This window comes from Scardinius erythrophthalmus (genome assembly GCF_964197995.2).
Source record: "Scardinius erythrophthalmus genome assembly, chromosome: 5".
Taxonomy (NCBI): Eukaryota; Metazoa; Chordata; class Actinopteri; order Cypriniformes; family Leuciscidae; genus Scardinius; species Scardinius erythrophthalmus.
The window spans coordinates 48,191,358-48,204,933 of record NC_138225.1 but is presented as its reverse complement, the minus strand read 5'-3'; the positions used below and the strand labels follow the sequence as shown (position 1 = coordinate 48,204,933).

The 13,576-nt window shown below is 36.3% G+C and overlaps 2 protein-coding genes across 4 annotated transcripts in view; one reads left to right on the top strand and one right to left on the bottom strand.

Moving 5' to 3' along the window:
• Nucleotides 1-2,820, bottom strand: part of ap2b1 (adaptor related protein complex 2 subunit beta 1) — a 58,757-nt gene extending 55,937 nt beyond the window's left edge. The window contains exons 1-3 of the mRNA XM_081364971.1: nt 2,683-2,820; nt 2,137-2,191; nt 11-116 (exon numbers count right to left, since the gene is read on the bottom strand). Of these exons, the coding sequence (XP_081221097.1) occupies nt 11-116; nt 2,137-2,173 (143 nt within the window). The 5' untranslated portion in view covers nt 2,174-2,191; nt 2,683-2,820. The remainder of the gene's footprint in view (nt 1-10; nt 117-2,136; nt 2,192-2,682) is intronic.
• Nucleotides 2,821-6,312: 3,492 nt separating this feature from the next.
• Nucleotides 6,313-12,608, top strand: LOC308690488 (uncharacterized protein). 3 transcript variants are annotated; one of them, XR_014030154.1, is made up of 3 exons: nt 6,313-6,546; nt 8,814-8,920; nt 10,865-12,608. XR_014030154.1 is itself a non-coding variant. In XM_081364970.1 (2 exons), the coding sequence occupies exon 2, from the start codon at nt 10,949-10,951 to the stop codon at nt 12,038-12,040; it is 1,092 nt and encodes a 363-aa protein (XP_081221096.1). In that variant the 5' UTR covers nt 8,850-8,920; nt 10,865-10,948; the 3' UTR covers nt 12,041-12,594. The 3 variants fall into 3 exon arrangements, 1 of the variants encoding a protein (XP_081221096.1); XR_014030155.1 differs by lacking the exon at nt 6,313-6,546 and adding an exon at nt 6,653-6,705 and having other exon boundaries at nt 10,865-12,537; XM_081364970.1 differs by lacking the exon at nt 6,313-6,546 and having other exon boundaries at nt 8,850-8,920; nt 10,865-12,594.
• The last annotated feature ends 968 nt before the right edge of the window (nt 12,609-13,576 follow it).

Below are 13,576 nucleotides of genomic sequence, written 5' to 3'. Positions count from 1 at the left end.
GCCGAAGCACCTGACATCCTTGCCCACTGTCATGGCTGCAATGACTTTTTTCACTGCCTCTTTCCTCTTCTCCTTCTTCTCATTGTTTAGCTCAGCCTTCAGCTCAAAGATTTCACCTGAAACAGAGAGTAACATGATTAGTGGTCATCTTATCTGAGGTTTTCAAAGGCTGATACGGATACAACTTCAATAGAACACAACAGAAGCATTAAAGTTCTCCGATTATGCTTTTTTCCCCCGAATATTACCTTTCATGTAGTGTGTTATATAGCTGTTTGTGAATCTAAAAGGTCTGTAAAATGTTAAATATCAAAGTGCACGAGTTCTTGTCTCCTAAAAGAAAGACCTGATTCTGAACTGAGTCGATGGTAATTCGAACCTACGTAGGTTTTTTAACAAATTTGCATAATGCCAGACCAGTCATCCATGATGAGGACTCGGGCACGAATTGATACGGTAAAACCGATGCCATCATTACTGTTGGTATCACTGTGCTGAGGAAACCTCTGAAGCTGAAATTCAGATATGGGTTTCTGACACATGATGTAGGAGGTAGAGCAATCACAACAGACTGGGCCATCCGACCAATCAGAGAAGAGTAGGCTTTCATAAAGAAGGGCTTCAGAGAGATCGAATCCTTGATCGAACCATTTCAGACACTGTGAGAAAATAAGTGATTCTGCCATGTATATTATGAGAAAATAAAAGTGTTTTTTGACCTTGGATGCATATAAACCTATTAAAATTTTTAATTAATCACTAGATTGTTCTTGATACATACAAATCAAATCGATTTTCTGTTTATCAAAATTATTTTACATTGTTACTTAATACCCCTAAAATCACCTGAAAACTCAATACTTCATATACATTCAAATAAAATATGATCTAGAAACATTCAGTATCATACATTTCACATTGTTACCATATGGTATCCACATTCAAATCTGTATCAATGCTGCTTGTACGCAAGGTAATTGCATGGGGCATGGCGTACTTTTCGCCTCGTGAGTGCCAGTGTGCAAACTGGAAAGATCAAGGAACTGTGCGTGTCCACTTCTTGTACTGCAGGTCTTTGACAGAAACGAGTGCACATTCACAGAGGCGTAGTGCTCATTCAAACCGAGGGAGCACGAGCCTCTTCATATTTTTGAGCCAAATGGATTTTTAATACAACTTCCACAAAAAAAAAAAAAAAAAAAAAAAAAAAAAAATTTAACATTTGATAATTAAGTTCCATGATTAATGTAGGTACAAAATAAATAGCCTAGTGCCCTAAAGTCGTCGCCTTTTGAAGCCAAAATGTGTAATTTAGCCAAGGACTGTAATTTTGACCAAGGAGGTTTTGTGTGCCGGGAAATCCATCCAAAGTTTGACAAATTATTGAATTGTCAAACACACAACAGTTATAGCATTTTATGAGAGATGTATTAAGCCTATATATAAATTAAACTTCAAAATTTTGGAAAAATGGTGTGTTAGAGAATCTGCTTCCAAATATGATGCATTTAAAAAGATTACAGAGAACAGCCTCTGATTCACAAAATGCTCAAACACAAAGATATCGTGTAGTTTAGCCTTGACGTGTCCAAAGCTGATGGATTCAAATTCATTTGTTTCTATAAACTACAGTATCCGTGGAGGACTGATATGATCCAGGCCTTCTAATATTTGTAATGTTCTGGAACAGCAAAAGTACGCATTAATAATGTATGTTTTTGCTTCATAATTTAAAAGTACACAGGAATTATTACAGTGATAGTTTAAGTAAAGTTATATTATACATCATTATTTTGGGGGTTTTCCCATGAAACAAAAAGATCATCAAAAAGTCAGTTCTGCTGTTCTATACACGAAAATACAGGGCATTGAGGGCAATCACTGGCAGTCGAGTACAGCTACAATTTTGCTTGGTTCATAGTAAAAAAAAATTATATTATATCAGAATTTGAATCTGGTTGCATACAACAAAATTACACCACTAGACTAGGCTATATCGTGTCTCACAATCTTAAATCTAAAAAACATTTATAAATATATCAAACTGTGAGAAAATTGTTTGGGGGTTAAAAATAAATCATATGACCATCCCATAGCTGAAATAAACATATTTAAGTAGATTTTAAATTTACTTGCCTTTTTTGTTGGTGGTAAAATACTTGGAGTCAGTCATTCTGCCAGCTTCTCAGATCTGAAGAGAGGGGAATCAATCAAAGTAAACATAAAGAACATTAACAGATAAACCTTTGAACAATGCATTAAATCAACAATAACATAATCTCAAAATACATTTGACTGCCAACTGGCCATTTTCATAAACGTTCATGAAATTAGAAAACAGATACAAATTTGAAACATGTCTGCAATTCCCATTTTTCACAGGAAATCATCAGGAACAGTTATGTAGACCATTTGCTACATGAACAGACAACAACACAGTAACATAACCACAGTAACAAGACGTTACATAATAAAACATATATGTCAGAAATAATATTTGCAGCTGCACCTCACAACTCTAATGATTTTTAAGTTTATTAATTGGGCGTGACCCAAAATGATCCAGCTATGCTAAGCTAGTGAAAACCGTGGAAGCAGGATTTTATCGACTCAAATACAGGAATCTGTCCTGTCTAAATTATAATGCAAACAATTGATGAAAACACAAAAATATATACGCACAAAGGGATGTAAGAATCGAAGCGATTAATATTTGGTTATTTTTGGAGCTCTTCCCAGCGGGGAGATGGAAGATGCGGTTTCTGCCACAGCTTGGTCGGACTCTGGAAGATGGAGCGCACCCGGAAAAACAAAATGAAGAGCGGAACCAACAAACAAGAAGCATGTGTGAGATCGGAGCCGCACAGACGTTACACCAACCGTCTCTGTTGAGTTGCCTTTTTTACAGTATGTGGTTATCATCTATGGTTATCATGCACCATGGATTTTATACAAGCCCGGCGAGCTTGATGTTACATTAGTTCACATTCTGCTGGAGATAATATCACATCAAATGTTATTTGTCTCACATTGCGTGGAAACCAATCGGCTTGATTCCAAAATATTTAGATCTAACTGAACTTACATGACTAACTTACATGACCCCAAATATTATATAGAAATATCAAATATTTTCAGTCCTTTGAAAATACTTTTCAAGTCCTTTTTGTTACATTTTTGTTTAATTTCGTAATTTGAACACATTTATAAGAGAACATAGCCTAATAAGTTTGATTGGATTGTAAAGTATGCATAAATGTTTGCGTGAATCTTGTTCACTAATAAGAAAATGTTCACAATCGCATTTTGTCATGTTTCATTGTTTCTAATTGCTCTATACGTTTTGTCTTGTGTAATAAGGAATGACATGCAGGCTGTGAGAATGAACAATCCAAGCCACTGAATTACGCAGACAGCATCAGTATATCGGCCCAGGGGTGCGTTTCCCGAAAGCATCGTTGGCCAACTATGGTCGCAAGTTCCGTCGTTACCAATAGAGTTCAATGGACATTGCGATGAACTTGCGACCATAGTTGGCCAACGATGCTTTCGGGAAACGCACCCCAGGTCCGGGCCACATCTGGTAAATGTGGATTCAACGAGGCCCAGATGTGGGCCGGATCTGGGCCGACACTATGTTGCTGTCTGGGTAATTCAGTATATCATTTTAAAAGTACATCTAGACGGGTCATACTAGGCTTCAATTGATTATTCAGATGTGTAAAATATTTCACAGTACATCACTGTTTTTTTTTCTGGTAACCCTTCCTTGGTACTAAACAGCTGATGGACCCTATTGACTTCCATAGTAATTTTTTTCAACCATCAACTGTCTGGTTAGCGACATTCTTCAAAATATCTTCCTTTTTTTCAGCAGAAGAAAGAAATTCATACAGGTTTGAAACAACTTGAGGGTGAGTAAATGATGACAGCATTTTCATTTTTAGGTGAACTATAGCCTTTAAGTTAACAGCTTTCCAGAAAAAGAGGCTGTGGTGGCAAACAATTTTCTATTACTGAATAAAGAGACAAACATGTATCAATTGTCTTCAAAGATTATTTATTCCCTTGCAAGGAAAGGTCAGCAATCATGCAGTCATACAAAGTGGCTGTAGAGTGTGACAATGAGAGGAGGCCATCCTTCTTTATAGTCCTGGCTCCCCCAAACAATTTTTCTCGAGGCTAAATGAAGAAATGTCTAAGCCCTTACTAACACATTGTTTAAATGTCTATCATATAATACCCTTTATACCCTTTATACATGGTCTGGGTGAATACTCGATTCTGATTGGCTGCAGGGTGTCCATTAAAAAGTGATAGAGGACACCAATTAAATAAACCGTAAGGCGTGACCAGGGAAACCAAGTTATTGTTTGTAAAAACTTTAGATTTCGATTGTAAAACTAATTAAAATATAAACTAATGTTTTAAAAATGTGTTATTTGGCAAGTGACCATGGTATAAGCGGGTAAATGCACTTCGAGGTGTCCATTGTCATGTATTAATGGACTTCGGCGGAGGCAACCGTCTGACGCGCCTCGCCGTCGTCCATTAATACCTGACAATGGACACCTCGAAGTGCATTAATCCTTACTGAATAGAGACCCTCTGTCTCGGCCATATACTTAGTCACACATGAACTTTTTGTCAGGTCACAAGGTCATACATTCATAAGGGTATGTATCAACACATACATTCATTCAATAGGGTTAATAACAGTTCTTTCTTTAATGTGGCAGAGTATCATGGGACTCCACATGCAATCCTCGTGCATTTCATTACCTTAATCTAATTATTACCATGTTTCCAAGATTCTATTAAGAAAACACAAACAAATAGAACATAAAATTTCTTCCACAGAATCGTTAATGGCCTTGGATTGCATGGATTGTGAATTATCATGCAACTCACATCCTCTGATGGTGGGAAAATGATGCATGGTGTCTTTTCAGACAAAACTGGATTTGTGAAAACGTTCACCAGTTTATTTTGCTCTTTCATGAGTCTTAATACATGCATACTGTAAAATAATAGTAATCTATAAAAGGCTTATAATTTATAAAACTGACCCCCTAGACAAGTCATATTTGGTTTAAACAGACTGTTCTTCTTTGTGAAATATTTCACAGCTCAGAGGGAGGCCGACCATCAAAGGAATGCATATGTATGGAGACAAAAGATTGTTTTTTGAGGCTAATTGCTGTAAACAGTCAGCCATCAATGCCGTATTTGTGTATGTATGGAGACAAAATAATGTTTTTGAGTCTGATTGCTGTCTCTTGACTGGCCATCAGAGTATCTGTGTATGTATGGAGACCAAAAGAATGTTTTTTGGAGGCAGTAAAAGGTTTTTGTAAATAATTAGGTTTTGTGTGATTTAACTAATGATATCACTGAAACTTGTATTCACAGTTTGATGCCGTTTGCTGTAAAATAACGGTAATCTACTGGCAGCTGTGGTTGCCAGCAATGTACTGTTAATTTACAGCTCTTTACCGTTAATTTACAGCTCTCCTTTTTTACAGTATGTTACCGTAAAAATACCATGGAAGGTTAATCATATCATTTGGGAAACTGATTGCTTCAAACAGCTCAAAAACTAGGATTTATACTGATAGTACTGTGTGAACTTCATTTGAGTCCACTGAAAATTAATATCTCTTAATATTTATCTGCAAACACCTAATGTGCAGTGAATTCATTAAAAACACGACTTTAACTAAAATCTGTGCAGTTGGTATTTATCGAACAATAGCACGTATGTATGTGCTAAGGTAGCAAGGAGATTGTCACTGCATCATCAGCAACTACAGTTACTGCTGTTAAATAAAGCAACAGGCAGCAATTCGCTGTGTTTATCATACTATTTTTATTGGGAGAAATCTATATCGGGGCCAAATGTATAAAGCCGCTCAGAGTAAAATTTTAGTCTTAAGTCTGTAAAAATTCTAAGAATGACATAATTCTACTCTTATTCCTAAACTTGAGAATAAGTGTTAAGACTAGGTCTCAGCTCCTAAATTATTTAAGAGCACTGGAGAGGGATCCTAACCTAGTTAAGAGTAAAGATGGCAGCAGAGAGGAGGAGAACACACACTTTCCAACAAACAAATAATAGCCTACATTGAAGTTAAATGCATGAGTTGATCAAACGATAAAAGCTTGATCATCAAGGTATTCTTTTTGTTACTGACCTTTAAGAAATGGTCCTCTCACTCTACAAATCAATACTCTTAACTGCAGAAACTAAAGTAGGCTAATAATAATATTTTTGGTGACTGTAAAAATGTGTCAGTGCTCCGGTGATGACTTGAGCTCATCAGTCCACAGTAAGCAGGGTCCCGCCTATAAAAGCCTCAACAACACTACAGCTTTGAGAAGCACGTGCTCAAACATTCAAAGCCCCGATTTATCCATAGACAGGGATTTATCCCAGAGCGAAACAGCTCTGCGTTCCTCAGACACGCGCAAACACTCTGCAGTGAATTTGCATGGAACTATTTTAGTCGGCGAAATAGAAAAAACGGACCATAGGCCTATCCTAAGGTAAGGCTTAAAGGAGAACATTTACATTTACAGAAACACATACCTTTATTTACATCCTGTTTTCGGTCGAAGTCCATAGTAATCGATTGTCGAGTTCACGCGCATTGGTTTAGTATGATCACGCGCGTGAACTCGACCTAAAACAGGATGTAAATACAGGTATGTGCGCTGGCTGAATAAACATCATTTTTATTCATATCTTTCACATCTACTGCAGTCAGATTGGCCCTATGTTCACGCTGAAGGAATCACTCACATGGCTGGGCACTTGTAATGACACATCAAGGATGTTAAGAGGCTAAAAGCTGGTTTAAAACTTGCCCTATTGAAGTCAACAGGGTGCAAATTTTAAAAAGAGGATAACACGGTGTAGGCAACACCGATTTTTGTCGTTGTTCTCTGTATTGACAGCACTCCAAATTTACAAAAAAATTAGCTCAATGTTAAAATTGACCGGAGTTCTCCTTTAAGGCTTTAGACCATATCTAGTCGTAGTCGCTTAATACCCACTTCTAGTTTATTGAACTGTTGTGTATATTATAATCAATGTTTATCGTTACTGTGTGGTGAAAAAGTGAGAAATCGTGATTTGTGATTGAAAACCGCATGTGGCGCACTCTAGCATATTTATAGTTTATGCACCCTCCCCACTTGAAAAACCACAAGTAAAATAAGCGTTTACAAAGAGACATTTTTGTTTTGTATCTAGTTAAATGAAACACTATAGGGGACCTTTTGGGTTGATTTTGGGCCAAATGGGGGTTTAACGCTTGGTCACGGACAATAATTGGTCACGCTTCATGGTTTTACGTTTCTTGAGGGAAATGTTTGTATCAGATGTTGTATCAGATCACCTCCTCGTTTGTTCATGGATTATGTAAATTAGGCTTTTATCTAAAAATCGCCTGGAAAAAAAAAATCACCTGTGGCCATTTGCAACTGACGTAACTTCATTTGCTTGTTGTTGTTGTTGTTGTTGGATCTGACTTTCTTTCTTTTTTTATTATTTAGCATTAAATAAACAGTATTTCTTGTTCTCAGCCGTCAAAACACAGAGTATGAAGTATATAGCACGGAGAAGGGGGAAAAGAGAAAACGATAATATAAAAATAATAATATTGCACTAGCATTTGGCAATATAGCCTACTAAAACTGTGAATCGCCATTAAAGGGATATTTCACCCAAAAATGACAATTGTATCATCAATACTATGGAAATTAATGGGGCCCATTAATTAGTTATTACCAACATTCTTCAAAATATATTTTGAATAAACAATATATTTTGTGTTCGGCAGAAGAAAGTTCTACAGATTTGGAATAACTTGAGGGCAAGTAAATGATGATAGAATGTTCAAGAAATGTTCCCTTTAAATTAATAAAGTATGGCACTCTTCTATGGTGACTATATATAGGGCTCCAGACTGCACCTAAAATGGATGTATTTGCGAAGAAAAAATATCAATTTACGAGTGATATTTTTGCTGAGATCACCACTGACATGGATAAAATCTCCACATATGGTTATAAACATATCTCCATTTAATTATCTGGATGACAACAAGGATCCTGGTTCAGGAAGTGATTCCTGTTTCACCAAGGTCATAAATAAGCGTTTCTAGGCTCTGGTTTGTCTGTAAGATGGTAATTTCATCTCCCCTGGGTGCCAGTTTGCTAACCTCACGAAAGTCAGAACCTGCAACAAAGGAAACTGACACACACACCCAGATACACTGCTTTTTAAGGTTAGAGTTGGTTGAGCTCTAGATCACTGAACTTTCCCAAAACTTACTGATAAGATGTATTCTCTCAGTAAGAGGTTGACAATATTTGTCAAAATTCTCTATAGTGATTGAAGATGAAAAGTAATGACTGTGAATTGGTCACGTAGGAGACAGGCCTGAGTGATGGTCTGCTAGATATGTTTTTTTTTTTAATGTGTGTTGGGTGCTCCTCTCAAAAACAATGAGAGAGTTCCAGTGAGAAGACATGCAATTCTTTAACTACTTAAATCTCATAAGCTAAGTCATTTAAATCATTTAATATTTAGAAGGATAAATATTGATTAATAACTCTGAACATTCAAAAATCCTCCCCTTCAATTACTCTATATATATATATATATATATATATATATATATATATATATATATATATATATATATATATATATATATATATATATATATATATATATAACATTATTTATTTTTAATGTTATTTCATTATTTCTTTGTTGGAAATTAAACTCTTTTTGTTTTTGGCAGAACTACCCCACAGTGATCTTAATTCACACTTGGAAGGAGAGGAAAGTGAGAAAATGAGTGATCCAAAACCCAGTACAAGGAACCTCATGATGCTGAAGAAGAAAGAGGTTGGTGTCTGTTCTTGACTCCTCATTAATGATGATGAAGACTATTATGATGCTAGCTCCAGGCGGCTAACTAGAGTCAGAAAATGAGGACTAGCATGAGGGGCATAGTAAATCTGAGGGGGGTCAGTTCAGCCCCCAACAAATTGTGATCATTTACTGACCCTCAGCTTGTTCCTACGGAGCCCCTAGAGGGATGTGGTGGTGGAAGAAAATTAGGATGGGAGAAAAACAATTTTTTCAAATCTTTTGTGTTCTCTCGCAAAACCTGTTGTGAGCTCAGACAAATGCTTTCTGTTTAATGTCCCGCAGTGTTTCAGCTCTGTACATTAACAATGGAGCTGTTCATAGGGTTTTATTTTGAACTTTGACTCGAATATAAAAAAAGGAGTTTAGTAAAGTTGGTAATATATTCACAGATTCTAACTTCCCGTGAACAAAACTCGAATAACTCGTGACCGTTGTTCAACGTTGTTGAAACACAAATGAAACCTATTTCCAATCATAATAACGTAGTCAACAAGCTACAACCTAATTTTCCTCAAAACAAGCTTTATAATATAAATTGGTCTCTATATGAGCAGGCGGCTGAGAGACAAGTGTGAAGTTAAGCACTGACCGTATTTCTTTATATTTGAGTCCAAGTTCAAACTATGAACAGCTCCATTGTTAATATACCGAGCTGTCTGAAACACTGCCCGCGGGACATTAAACAGGAAGTGTTTGTCCAAGCTCACCACAGGCTTTGCGAGGGAACACACATATATTTGAAAGGGAACGCAAAAGTTTCTCTGTGAGAGAACGCAAAAGATTTGAGTTTTTTTTTTTTTTTTTACTCCCATCCCAAATTTTTCTATCCCCATGTCCCTTTAGGGGCTCCATATGTTCCAACCCTGTATGAGTTTCTTTCTTCTGTTGAACACAAAAGAAGATATTTTGAAGAATGTTGGTAACCAGACCCATTGACTTCCATTGTATTTTTTTCTTACTATGGAAGTCAATGGCTACCATCAACTGTTATAATGCAAATCATAATGCATTATTATGCAAATCATGCTCATGACATTAAAAATGCTCATAATCTTGCACAGCAGTTTTTGCATAACAAACCATCCAGATTTGATATTGTTAACATGACAAACTTTTAAAGGGATAGTTCACCCAAAAATGATATAACATTTTCTATTAATCTCCCTCACGTTGTTTCAGACCCGTAAAACTTTTGGAACACAAATGAAGATATTTTAATGTAATCTGAGAGCTTTCTGTCCCTCTATTGAAAGCTATGCAACACCACTTTACGCTTCAGAAAGTTCATAAAGAGATTGTAAAACTAATCCAAAAGGAATTGAGTGATTGTCCAAATTTTCTGAAGAGACATGATAGCTTTATTCAATTTCAATTCAATTCACATTTTTTGTATAGCGCTTTGTACACATTGTTTCAAAGCAGCTTTACAGAAAATGCATGTCTACATTACAATTTAGAGCGATCTGTTATCAGGGGTGACCATGTGTCCAAGTAATAGATTGCATATACAAATCGTTTACATTTGATCAATGTTTATATGTGAATAAAAGCCTAAATTCAATCTGTTCATCATATAAAGCGATTGAAAATTTCAGAAAACTTCAGAAAATTTGGCTAAACCACTCAATTCATATGGATTAGTTTTACGATCTCTTTATGAACTTTTTGAAGCGTCAAAGTGGAAGTTGTGTAGCTGTCAATGAAGGACATAAATCTCTCAGATTTCATCAAAAAGATCTTCATTTGTGTTCCGAAGATGAACTAAAGTGTTAGAGGTTTGGAACGACATAAGGGTGAGTAATTAATGACAGAATTTCCAGTTTTGGGTGAAATATCTCTTTAAAATAAAGATCTAAACTTTTGGGTTCAATTTTTATTCACTTACGTTTTGATTTTTGATTGTTTAATGTTTTTCAGATCTGATGGACGTGAACAAGAAAGGAAAAACGGAAGCCAAAAAATCATTGTAAAAAAAGTTTCACATGTCAAACATACCTTAAGATGCACATGGGAGTTCATAATGGAGAGAAGCAGAAACCAAAAAAAGCCCTTAGCATAAAGAACCACACCGGAGAGAAGATTTCTGCCTGTCACCAATGCAGGAAGAGGTTTACCTGCAAAAGAAACCTTAAGCAACACATGGAAATCCACACTGGAGAGAAGCCACACACATGTGATGAATGTGGGAAGAGTTTCACAAGCAAAGAATACGTTAAAAAACACATGAGAATCCACGCTGGAGAGAAGCCACACACATGTGATCAATGTGAAAAGAGTTGCACACGAAAAGACCACATTCAGAGACACATGAAGATCCACTCTGGAGAGAAGCCGCACACATGTGATCAATGTGGAATGAGTTTCATGCTAAAACAAGACATTAAGATCCACATGCTAATTTACACCGGAGAGAAGCCACACACGTGTGACCAATGTGGGAAGGGTTTTACTCTCCTACAAAGTCGAAAAAGACACATGCCAGTCCATACAGGAGAGAAGCCACACACATGTGATCAATGTGGGAAGGGTTTTACTTCCACATCAAACCTAAAGAATCACATAAGAATCCACACCAGAGAGAAGCCGCACACATGTGATCAGTGCGGGAAGAGTTATGCACAAATAAGTAACCTTAAGACACACATGAAAATCCACACCGGAGAGAAGCCGCACACATGTGATCAGTGCGGGAAGAGTTTCACACATTCAAGCACTCTAAAATTACATATGCATACTCATTCTGTAGACGGGCCATTTCACTGTGATCAGTGCGATAAAAGTTTCGGTTTGGAATCAGTCCTGAGGAACCACCAGAAGATTCATGCTAAGGAGAAACATCATTCGTGTGGAAAGAGTTTTAGGTACCTGGATGTTTTAAGAATACACATGAAAAGACACGACTCTGTAAAGCCGTATACGTGTTTTGACTGTGGGAAGATGTTTTATACAAGTTCTGAACATACTCAGCACCAGTTAACTCACAGTGGAGAGAAACCTTTCAAATGTTCACACTGTGGCAAGAGATTCTCTCTGTTAGGAAACTTGAAAACGCATGAGAGGATCCACACTGGAGAGAAGCCAGATCATCAGTAAATGATCTTCTCTATGCAGTCATACAAAATAAAGTAAAAAAAAAAAACACAGTAAACTTTTGGAAATTTGGAGAACTTATGGAAATCTGTCCTAGCGAGCCACAACAAATGAGAGGGCAAAGAAATGTCATGTAATGTTGCCACAATGAACAAAGTTCATCTTCATGCCCAGAAGTTTCCAATGTGAGTTTTAAGATGGAGTTCCTTTTAGAAGTTTTATTCTTAAGTATCATCTTTCTTTATGATATCAGTCTTTATCATTTCTTATGACATTTTATCATTCCACTTTGTTTAATCATCTCATAAATGTTTACAAAATGTTCTTGTGCTTGCATGTATAGTTCAGGAAGCTGAAGAAACGTCTAGCTTAAAACATCTAGCTATTCTACTACTTGTGACATTGAATATTCAGATGCTAGATGTACTGTAAAGTATTAATTTTTACTTAATTGTAGCTTTTGCTTCAAGTAATCATTAAACTCATGAATCTTTTTATCCGACTTTTATTGTCCATTTCATTGCTTGCTTATTCTACTTGAAAATAAAAAATGTCATAATTTGAGTCGGGGGCATTTTGAATTGGATTTTATTCGATGTGCAGCAGATGCCCACCAACTTTTATCTCTGAAGAGCCTAAAGTCTGCAATAATACGATGTCCTACCTGTCAGCATATGTATTTTCCAGGCCATTCTCATCCCAAGGCGTCATATACTGACGCTTTTGACATTTCGTCTACATCGAACGCACATGGCACCCTTTAGCGTCATAACCGAACAAAGCTCTGTGCGTCTCATATTGACGCTAAAGGGTGCCATGTGCGTTCGATGTAGACGAAATGTCAAAAGCGTCAGTATATGACGCCCTAGGATGAGAATGCGTTGGTATTTTCATACCTCTGAGCACCTGCTTGCGCTGGTCATCAGCGCGTTTCATGCTACGCAGATTTAGACAGACGTCAGTCACCGAGCACCACAACCGAGACAGCAGTCGCCTGTTACAGTTCATCCTGACCCAAAACAACCAGCTTATGCTGCGTTCACGCCACTACTGTAATTTGGAAGAGATGGAAAGCTGTGACTGGCTAGCCTCTCTGAAAATTACCCTAGCTTTAAGTACTGCAAATTGTGCAGTGTATTTATAATAATAATAATAATATATAAATTATAGATAGCCTTTATATATTATTGCATTTTGTAATATATTATACATTTATATTTGTAATGGAAAATATTATAAATATTATTAGAATTTATTATAAATATTAAAATATATAGTATTAATAGTATTATTGCATTAGTTAACATTGCAAGAAACTGCAGATTGTTTTATGTGTTTCTTTACATTTTATCCTATGGCTTTGTTTTTGAATTAATGGACCAAAATAAATGTGAATATAAATTCTGGTTCACAAAGAGCCCATATTTTCAGTAACACTTCACAATAAGGTTTCATTTGTTGACATTTGTATTTATGAACATCAATGTATGAACATGAGCTAACCATTTGTTCCAGTATTTATTAATCTTTGTTAATGTT

Coding starts and splice junctions, on each gene's coding strand:
- LOC308690488 (XM_081364970.1), top strand. CDS start 10,949: ATGCACATGGGAGTTCATAATGGAGAGAAGCAGAAACCAAAAAAAGCC.